General features: G+C 43.9%; 1 protein-coding gene across 4 annotated transcripts in view; it reads right to left on the minus strand.

The window, feature by feature from the left end:
• The window catches only part of CDH13 (cadherin 13), a 964648-nt gene that overhangs the window by 139570 nt on the left and 813758 nt on the right, over window positions 1-11320 (minus strand). For all 4 annotated transcript variants that reach the window (XM_012806161.1, XM_003791299.2, XM_003791298.2 and 1 more), the window contains one exon: window positions 12-152. In XM_012806161.1, the coding sequence (XP_012661615.1) occupies window positions 12-152 (141 nt within the window). The remainder of the gene's footprint in view (window positions 1-11; window positions 153-11320) is intronic.

The raw sequence follows: 11320 nt of genomic DNA on the forward strand, positions 1-11320 counted from the left end.
AGCGGTTTTACCTCTTTCTTGGTGAACTTTGGAGAGTGGTCGTTTTTGTCATCGATCATGATGGTGGCTGTGGCCGTGCCTGTTAATCCGACATCCAGTCCAGCCATATCCTGAGCTTCGATGATCAATTCATACTTGGGATTTTCCAGAGTCTGCAAAGCACACAAACAAAGGGAGAAGGTGGCATTTAGATTTGGGTCATTGCTTTGGAAAGGTGACATGTGTGTTCTTTCTCCCCACTCCTCCACGGAGGGCAGGGTCTTCCAGCAGTCACAGCGTTAACAAACTGTCCAGAGCCACTATTTAGAGATTGGACGTGGCTGGGGGTAGAGCCTATTTACTGTCCCTGTTCAGGGGAACATTGGACACATTCCGGAATGTTCCATTTCCTGGGCTTGGGTGTACACTGTATGTGCGGTGTTCATACCCCATCTGCCATTTCACAGTGACCTCATGAAGCTGATCTCAAAATGAGGTTAACTTTAATGGTGGGTTGAGGACCAACATGGGAGCTCTAGGAACTCACATCTGAATTACTATACTTTGTGGAAATCCTCACTGTCAATCATTTCAGCAAGCAGCTCAATTATTCTTACCATTATACAGATGGAGAAAAAACAACTGAGGTTTAGAGTCATTTATACTATATTTCTTTCAAGTAATTTTAGTCTTATATGATATTATACAGGGTGCCCATACAGAGTTTATCTGCAATTTTCTATATATATGTATGTGTATATATATTTTGGAGATAGAGTCTTACTTTGTCACCCTTGGTAGAGTGTTATGGCATCATAGCTCACAGAAACCTCAAACTCCTGGGCTCAAGAGATCCCCTTGCCTCAGCCTCCAGGCGTCCTCCACAACACCTGATATTTTTAGAGATGATGTCTTGCTCTTCCTCAGGCTGGTCTCAAACCCAGGAGCTCAGGCAATCCACCCGCCTCAGCCTCCCAGAGTGCTAGGATGACAGGCGTGAGCCACCATGCCTGGTGCACTTTACTATGTTAAATTATTCTAAATTGCACACAGACGTCACATCCACCCTGTACCTGTAAGATGCACTTAATCCAACCATGATCTGATAAATTTAACACAAGCAATATTGTACTATTATTTCTTTTGCTATATGAGGCTTGACATTTAAGTTCATGAACTCATCCTAGAAAAAGTGCTACACACCTCACTGCTGAAAATCACGACAGTCACATTTGAAGTGCTCCCCTTGGTCATCTGGTGGCCACAGTGATACTTGGCAATGAGGTATGCAGCACTTTTTCTCGGATAAGTTCACAAATTAAATTGTCAGAGCTTGTACAACAACAGTTCTGATGGCCATTCCAGGAGAAGAGCTCCAAAATTGCTTTAGGGGCTGGCGTTGTGCACAGCTTCCCAGGGGGAGTACCCTACAAGGTAACCGTAGAGACAGTCAGCAGTGAGGCATGCAGTGAGCATTTCTTCTAGGATGAGTTTGCAAACTTAATTGTCCAGCCTTATACATGTTTTTCATTCAAATAATTTGACAGGTATTTAGCCACCATGTTCAAACGTTCAAAATAACTAACCAACAGCTCTGATTCTAAGATGAAGAGCACCGGGGCTGGGAAATGGCAGCCCTGTGTTTATTTAACCTGCCTCCTGGAGTGCACCTGCTTGATTTGGTCAGACCACAGCCCTTTCCCCTTCTGTGAGGTAGCACCCCACATTTATTTTGGGGTCCTCTCTCTCTCTTCTTCTCTGCCTGTGTGCTTTGGGTTGGATTCCTCCCTCACCAGTGGACTCTGGAATGAGCCCTGGTGAGGGGAGACTGACAAGTAGGTCCATCTGTTCGAGGGGTGTAACAATTAGATCAAGACCAGGCCAGGCCCTGTGTCTGGCAGGCAGGGGATAGAAGCTCTGTGTCCCTACAAAAGGAGCCTGGAGGTGTTTAGCTGGGGCAGCTAGGGGGGCCATCTCATGACCACCACAGGGGTGGTGCAGGGCAAGCCTGTCTAAGCATGAAGCCAATCTACTGAATTATACTTGAACCTTAGGGGAAAGAGAAATGGTTTTCACTACTCTTCTGGGTCCACTTCATCACGCCATGTCTGAAGCCAGTGTTGCCCACGGACTTTTCAGCTAATAAGGGCCTTAATTTTCCTTATTTGCTTAAACCAGTTTGGATTGGTTTCTTAATCCCTCCCACAGAGAGTCTGAATGGAACTACCTTCCTTAACTTAAATAAAAGGTGTTTACAATCAGAGAAATAGTCCTACCGGTATGACAGCCTCACCAACAGTTGGCTTACCAACTAATAATTAAAAAGTACCACAGGGAGCAAAGAACAAAAAAGCAACAGGGAATCTCTATTTTTCTGCTAAAGTCGAAAGTTTACATGGTAAATATTAATAGCTCAGTGCTAGCTCTCACAAAAACTTTTAAGTATTTTTGAAGGGCTGTTAGCTGTTTCCTCCCTGGGGCATCTTTAATTGGCATTTCTTTACCTTCTAGGAGGCTTCTGACCTAACTTAAGAAAGATTAGTTCTGTTGGACAGTTTGGTAAGGGCCTACCCTGAAATCCAGGATGGCAAGTGGGATATGATGGGTTCCGACAGCTCCTCCCAAGGGCCTTTGGCTTCAATTCCAGCTCACCAGCTCTGAAGTTCCCAGAGGTCTCTGGTGGCTGATGGAATCTGACCCAAACCCAGATCTGGTTTTGCCCAGTCAGTTGACACCTTTCTGTAAAGGTGCTTTGAAATGCCTTCCACTCCCAAGTTGAAGCTGGAAAACTTTACCCTGATATAAGCGGCTTTCTGCTTATCACCACTGGCAGGTTGGGTTGGATTTACTACTTGCCATGAATTCTGTGGCTGGACCATATGAAACCAGTAAATTGGCCACCTATAAAATCTTTCCTGCTCACCACTAGCCTGAACATCACAGGCCTGATTTCTTGTACAACATTTTAAATTTTGTCCTAAAACACTGTATTTTTGGAAGCAAATAATCATTAACATGAGAAATTATGTAGAATGTTTTCCAGTATATTAAAGAGATCATGCTAAATGTAATATTACTTTTCCTATGTAATGCCATTTACCAACATAATTCCTGTACATTAAGGGTTGTGTAAAATATAAAATGTTTGTTTTATAATTTACTCAGTCCTCTTCTATTATTTGGGCATTAAAGTTATTTGCAGTGTTCTTAAAAATGTTGATGGCTTTAAATAGCACTGCAATGAACATCTTTATTCAGGGAGCTTTATTATGCATACGTTGGGTGTCATTTTTTTGTTGTTGTTTTTGAATGATAGATCCCAGATGTATATGGAATCATCAGGATGAAGGGTATGAGTATTCTAAGATTTTTTATTTATATTTTGATACTGTTTTCCAAGAGGATGGTGTGAGTTTTTACACCAGTTTTACCAGAATCCCAGGTGGGGCTTGTCTCTAAAGAACAGTTCCTATTACTGCCCTGTGAAGCAAACTGGGGGACCAGTGTGATTCTATGATGGTCACCTAAGAAGATCAATTCTTCTCCAGCCTGGAGTACAGTTCACTGGATGGCTTCACACACTCTCCTAGTCCCCACTCCCTCTTCTTCTCAGGCCATCCCTTGGGCCTCATTCTTAGTGCCGGTGGAGCAGGGGCAGGGTTGACTCCACCCCTCACCTCTGGCTGGCCAATCCAGATCATGTATCACAGTATCAGTTGAAATATTAGTTAAAAATCTGCCTTGTCCAGGCCTGGCCAATCAGGGCTTTCCATTCCCATGGCCATGGGCTGAATATATAACATAAGTGAGGCTTTCCTGACACTGAAATTTAGTTCGGGGGCATACTTCTTTTAGAATGCTTAGGGAGACGTTTCCTTTCTGCTAGACTCAAAGGCAGAAGGGTCTCAAGCTGGAGCTGGGAGTGGCCATTTGCAATGCCACAGTCAATCTCCATCTCTTGAAGAGACCCCACAGACTAAGGTAGAGACAGAGGTGTTTATTTTTTTGTAACATCCTTTGAGCCCCTTAATAGCCATCCTTGAATGCAGAATTTACTGCTCAGATTTTGTGAGTCTATGAGCTGATAAATTTCTCCTTTCCTCTACACTTGATTTACATGTTCTGTGAAACCTGCAACAAGGCAGATTTTTAACTAATATTTCAACTAATACCATCATCCACGATCTGGTTATCAGTAAGAAAGCTTACTAGCTATTAAATCATGCCATGGTATCACAGTAAACTCTTCACAACAGTGTTCCAATTATTTTATGAATACATCCTTTTCTCTTTCAAGTTTCCCATGCACGGAAACATTTTTTTTTCCCCTAGAGAAAGTTACTATAATTTTCTCTTTCATTATTATTTTATACATCCATTTAATCGGTGGTTAATGAACATCGAAAAGTTGTGCTGGGTGCTGGGGATGCAATGATGGAGAAAGAGGGTCCCTTTCTTTACGGAGTTCAAAGTGTAGGGTTGAGAACATTCACGTTCACATAGAACCACAAGAAAATGTAGTCAGACTAAGCAGAGGTGTGTACAGATTCTCACCACAGTACAAAGAATGAACACGTGGGCATAACTCTCGTGTGGTTAAACAAATTCTATAAATAATTTAAAAAGTGAACCAGTCAATCTCCATCTCTTGAAGAAAATAAAATTTTACAGCATAATGTGAAGTAGATCGATTAACCTCACGGGGAATCAATTAGACTATTAGGTAGCTAAATTGCAAGGTTTGGGATGAGATGCTCCACAAGTCTCAATTTTCCAGCAGACTTAAGGCTGACATTAAAAATGCTTTATTATTGAATATCTGGTCATTGTAAGGAACATAAAAATAATATAGTCATTTTTTTTTTAAAGTGGAAACTGAGGACTCTACTGTTCCCCAGGCTTTCCTCGGGGGGTAAGTACTGACAGTGATGAACTGTGTCTCTCTCCTTTGCCTACACAAGTACATGCAGACACATCGTATACCTCCCCATGTTTAGTACACATTCACACACACACACACACGCACGTGTTCAAACAGAATGATAACATTTCCGTAGTTGTACACTGTGGCCTATCTACCCTACCCCTTTTATCTCAGAGCTTAGGGATCCGTCTGTTCATTTCAGCAGTGCTATCTTCCTGGACCGGATGAATCCCCTGTCCTTCATTTAACCAGTCCCTCTTGCCACTTGAGTTGTTCCCAAATTTTCACTTTTAAAAGCAACTCTAATATATAAAAAAATCATTGGCTTGTTAGTATTTGGGGACTTTTCTGTAATGAACACTATTGCTCTCACACTGAGAACACCAGTGACAAAACCAAACAACTGGTAATAAAAGGAACCTCTTTTGGAATGTAAAAGACCCTGAACATATTTAAAATTGAGAGAAAATGCCACGCAGATTTCTTCACTCTTGCCTGAGTAGGGTACCTCCCACTCCTGCTGAGCCTCTTCCAGAGTCACCCCCAATTCCCTAGTTCTCCTACTTGAAATACACCAGTGTGTTTAATTCTGTATCAGTCACTGATCACTTTGCACTGCTGGGAAAGAGTCCTTTTAGGTTGGGTGTTCATCACTGGGAGGAAGCCTTGATGCAGAGACACAGGCCCCAGAGGCCCTGGGTCATGACTCTCTCCCCTGGCAAGAGTTGGCAGATTCACAGGGAACCCCCTAATCTAAGATGGGGCAATCGGATTCTGGGATTATAAAATGTGGAACTGAGAGTCACAGACACAGGTGCAGGGCAAACCCCACTGCCTGTCTCCATGTAACTCCTGGGACCAACAGAGTTTGTCTTCTTGGATATTTGGGGGGAAACTTTTCACTCTTGTTATCTTCTCTGCCCAGGGGGAAGGCACCCTGCTTCTGGGAAACCAGACCCTCAGCTGTCCAGCTGCCCTGTCACTAGGTGAGTGACCTGGACAATAAGAAGGAAGCTCCACTGGTCTTTCAAGGGCAAACTATGCTGTCCATGAGCTTCATCTGATCCTTGTGTCTCTGGTTTAAGGCTCAGATGGAAATGGATGTAATCAAAACTCCAACTTCAAAGAACTTTCCAGCCTAGTTATGCAAAAGGTGCTGCTCTAACCAGAACGATGCAGCTTAGCTGCTAAGCTCTGGGAGGTTTGTTGCCCTTCCCTCTAGATCTTTCCTTGGTTCTGTGACACAGCCCAGTGTTTTCTTAGGAGCTTCTTTGGGGGCACTGAAGTCAGAACCAGTTTCTATTGCTTACAACCAAGGGAACGTGTGTTAAGCCAGTGCTACGTGTCCACCACATCCTGTTTCCTTAGATTCTGGGGGTGCACAGCTACACTGAACTTCCCAGGGTTCCTGGCAGCGAATGAATTTGTGTGACGGCTTCTGGTCAATGGAATACATGCAGAAGTGACGGACGGTGTGGGCCCCAAAACTCTCATGTAACAAAACCCTCCACACTTTCTATTTCCCAAAAAGGAAGCAGCTCTCCAAATAACTGTAAAGCAGAGCCTCTTTGCTAATCTGCCTTAGATTGTGAGATAAGCAAGAAAAAACAGAAGCCTTTCTTTAGGCTTAAGGGCTGTTTGTTACAGTGCCTAGTCTACTCTGACTAATATGAAGGTTATGTTCCCTGTTTTATTTTGAATGCCCACGTACTATTGTACGTGGATGACAAAGTTTTCAAGGGCAAGGACCATGACTCTGGCCACAATGCCTGGCCGGTGCTCAGCACACAAGGTGGGTGGTTTACTTTCATTATTGATAATGATGATATATTACTGTTTCCCTGAACTAAATTATATCTCAAAGGTCTGAGCATATCAGTGGCATTTCCAAAGCCAAGTCATTTATTCTCAGGGAATGGCTTATACTTTGGGGAACTCCAGCTCAAGGAGATAGGATTTTATTTTGAGGAAGCAATGCACTGTGTCATAACCGGGAAAATTAGATTGGCTGCTCTGATTTTATTTGAGGCTATCTGATCTGTGGGACACATCCAGGAGGGCTGCGCTGGCTCTGGTCTGAGGTCTGTAGTCATGCCTTTCTTCGTGTTTGCCATTTCCTCCTGGTGTCTACCAGCTACCAGTTAACATATAGCCTCAAAACAAAAGGAAGATGGTGCCTCCACAAGAAAAAGCCTTGAGTGAATCTCTGCAGACACAGGCCAGGTTCACTGGTCACACTGATTTGAAAACCAAACTTTTCATCTTGAAGAAAGAATCAATTCTCATTAAATATGGCATATCATCAATCACTGGACCCTTGACGTTTTACATGGCTATGGCGACTTCCATGCAAGCATTCATTTAATGGAACATTTATCACTAATAACAAGCATAATGGTAGCTGTGTGGGGGGGAATCAACGACTGAGTGTTACACAGAAAAAGGTTATCTCATTAATCTAGACAGTAGCCTACCCTTCCCTGGGCTGACCTGGGGCTGCTCTCCTTGTCTCTCTGCACTTGGCCAGACTCAATTTCTTTTCACTATAGCCTACTTTTCCTTATTTTTGAACATTTCCCTTCTACTTCTCCCCGCAGGCTTATTCCTGTTCCTTTGCTGATGGTCACTATTCATTGCACTGAAGCTCTGTGAAGGCAGGAAGCTTAGAGCACAGAGGACGGCTCATGCCTAGGAAGGGGGCGATGAGTATCTGATTGGTTGTCATCACTCTGGCTTCACCGCCTGGTTGCTGAGTGATCCCAGGCTGGTAACTCAGTTTCCTCATCTGTAAAATGGGGAGAATAGGGTAGGTGAGGATGAAGAGAGGGAAAGTGCCGAGCACAGAGCCAGGTATATGCCGATGCTCTGTAGATGGATACTGTCTCAGCTGCAGAATCCTTGGGACATCTCCTATAGACATGGCAAGTGAGTGAGTGTGTCCACCAACTGGAGCCCAAAGCAACTGAACGCCGCCAGTGACCACTGAGGGAGCCTGGGAGGTAGATTCTTTCCCAGACAGATCTTCTGTGAGACCCCACAGAGCAGAGGACATGGCAAGGAAGTGCCCAGCTTTCTGGATGGAGAAGCTGGGAGATGGCAGACGCAAGCAGGTTTTAAGTCATTCTGTTACAGAGTGATTGGTTACTTAGCAATAGATAACGAATACAGGTCCCCCCACTCCCCAGCACCTACCTCAGTCAATGTTCTTGTTTATTTATTTATTTAATTTTGGCCAACTGTACTATTTATTTATTTTTATTTCAGGTTAATGTGAAGTACAAATGCCTAGGTTACAATGTTTGCATTTGTTAGGTAGAGTCCCTCTTGTCGTTGTGTCCCAGTGTTCTGGTTTATTGATTACTGGCCATCTTGGCTATGACAATTTGGGCTCCATGAGATCAGGGGCTGGGTCTTATTTAGAGCTTTATCTCTCAGTTATTAACTCAGCATCTGGCATATTATAGCCATGTAATAATTAGTTGGTTATACAAGTGTGGGCATAAAGTTTGTGTGCTACCATGTTTCCCTGAAAATAAGACACTGTCTTGTGTTTATTTTTCTCAAGAAGACACACTAGGGATTATTTTCAGGGGATATCTTATTTTTATTAAGTATAATACAACAATCTACATGTATTCAAATACAGTTAAGTCATCTTCTTCTGGAACCTGACAGGGGGAGCCAACCTTGTTGGTGGGGCTGGCGCTAGTGATGTGTGAACTCCTTTCCCCTAGCCGTTCGCATGTGTGCAATAGGATGCCTGTGACCACGGTTACTACACGTGCACTTGTGCAAGTGTGAATGGCTCAGAGAAAGGAGCTGTGGCAGATAAAAGGTATTCCAGTCTTCCTTACCGCTCTGCACTGAAATGCATCACTAGGTCTTATTATCGGGGTAGGGCTTATATTTAACAAATGCATAGAAATCCTGCTAGGGCTTATTTTTTGGGTAGGTCTTATTTTGGGGGAAACATGGTATTTAATAGTAGATTAAATTAAATTGCTCATGAACTTCATGTACACCCCCCACACACACATATACATATGTCCAGAAAGTATCCCATCATGTATGACTGTATTTTTCCTATTACATGTAGGATATTTTCATATATATACATAGTCCAGAAATATATATATATTTTATACGCACACACATATATACACTTTTACAAAATAATGAAGACATTGAGTTTGCACCTGCAAATGTTTAACAACAGATTCTACTGATTTTGTGCTGTTTGTCAATTTTGGTGGCTGATTCCGAGCTACCCATGTGATGTCACTCCCCAAAGTGCGTATTTAGAAAGCACTACATACAATCAGCTATTATGGGCTCGGAAGAACTGGCTCTAGCACACGAATTCTGCTTTAGGAATCAAAGAATGCCACAAGAAGGCATTTTGTCAGCAAATCCCTTTGCTGTCTAACATTGACGGTTTTGTTAATGAGAAACATTGACACGAGCTATGCAGCAAAGATGTGATGCAATGCACTTATTCATTCACTCTTCTGCTTTGCCCTGTTAACCCGGGGGAGGGGGTCATAAGACTCCTTGTAATATGGAGCCCACAGAGAGGCTCCATTCTTCTCCACGTTAGCTGCACCTGGCACCTGGTCTATAAATATTGCAATAGATTGGTGAAAACATTATCTGAAGCAGAACGAGTTGTTGTCTGTCTGGAGTTTGATTTACCCACTCTGATCACATAACACCGGGAATAGGTTGTCCATAAATCCAGCCGGCACTGTGCACATGTCCTCATAAAATGTGCCGTGCTCCCACCGCCTCTGCTGAGCACCCTTCTTCCATCCTCCCGTGTACTGGGGTGGGTCTGCTTTGACCTGTGCTAGTCTCTGGGCCTCTTTTCACCTTGCCTCTTAGTGCTAGCATGAACATCCATGCACTTGGCTGCTGCCTGCTGTTTTATCATTCCTGGCTGGGGCTTGGTGGGTAAGGAGAAGGCAGAGCTCATTTCCCTAGATTTACTGGCTGCTGACAAAGCTGGCAGGGTGGGGGAGTAGCAGGGGAAATAAACACTGCCTCTCAGACACATGCGGTTGGAGGGACATCAAAATCAAATAACAGACTTTCGGGCAAAGTGTACATCTTCTGAGGTTCCTGATGAGTTACAGTGAATAAGCTGCCAATGGCATTCATAGCATATGTGGAAAACCACCCCCTGTAGACCCACAGAAGCAAATATTTGGCTTTTAGTTTGATTCCACTGAAACATTTATTTAGTGCCTATGAGGCTCAAGGAACTCTTCTCAGACACAGTGAATGATGCAGACCCCCATTTTGGTGAATTTCTTGTCCAGAGAAATAAATAAAAATCAAGTCTTCCAGGTATGATGAGATTAATGTTATCAGAATGGTACCAAGTGAGTTCCATGTGAAGGGGGTCGGGGTGGGGTGCTCGGGAAAGCTCTAGGGAGCTTATTTAATACATTGAACATTTACTTACTAAGTGGTGGGTAACACGCTGGATGGTGGGAAAGAGGAACAGGAATCAAGACCAATGGCCAGGTCATTTCAGTGGAAAGAGGGGCTTAAGTGATTCTCTTGCCTCAGCCTCCCAAGTAGCTGGGACTATAGGTGCCTGCCACAAAGCCTGGCTATTTTTTTGTTTGTTTTTGTTGTTATAGTTTTCATTGTTGTTTGGCAGGCCCAGGCTGGATTCGAACCCACCAGCCCCAGTGTACATGACCGGTACCCTAACCACTTGGCTATAGGCACAGAGCTGGACCTGCCTTTCTAACAAGTTTCCTGGAGGTGCTGATCTGCTGATGGGGTGCACTGATCAGCACTGTTCTGACAAAGGAGTCAGAGGCAAATCAGGAGATGGATGATGGTGGTGGAGGAGAGAGGAGTGGAGAGGTGAGGGGAGGTGGGGAGAGGGAGAAAGACAGAGACCAGCTTTAAGGTGGAGAAAGGGGCCATGAGCCAAGGAATTCAGGTGGCCTCTAGGAGCTAGGAAAAGGAAGAAGATAGATTATCCCCCAGAAACTCCAAAAGGACCCAGGCCTGCTAACACCTCAATTTTAGCCCAGTGAGATCCACTTTGGACTTCTGACTTCTGGAACTGTGAGATAAAGAGTTTGTGTTGTTTTAAGCCTCTGATCTTGTGGTCATTTGTTAAGGCAGCCACAGGAAATTAGGAGGCCTCCAGAGAGGGGTCACTGAGCTCCCTGGACAGCTGAGTGGCCCACTTGCCTCCGAGGTCCGCCGGACACACAGTCTCATAGGCTGCCACTGTCCTTCCACTCCGCACCAGCTCCTATATAGGACGGCCCGTCCTTCCCAGAATAACATCCTCTGTCTTTTCTCTGGAAAATATTTTCATTTCAATTCTTTTGAGTGTAATGTCAACCAGACCTTTCTGCAAAATCTGTCTAGTAGAAATACAAATGTCCTCTC

Source organism: Otolemur garnettii, unplaced genomic scaffold (assembly GCF_000181295.1).
Source record: "Otolemur garnettii isolate 467f Iridium unplaced genomic scaffold, OtoGar3 scaffold00047, whole genome shotgun sequence".
Lineage (NCBI taxonomy): Eukaryota > Metazoa > Chordata > Mammalia > Primates > Galagidae > Otolemur > Otolemur garnettii.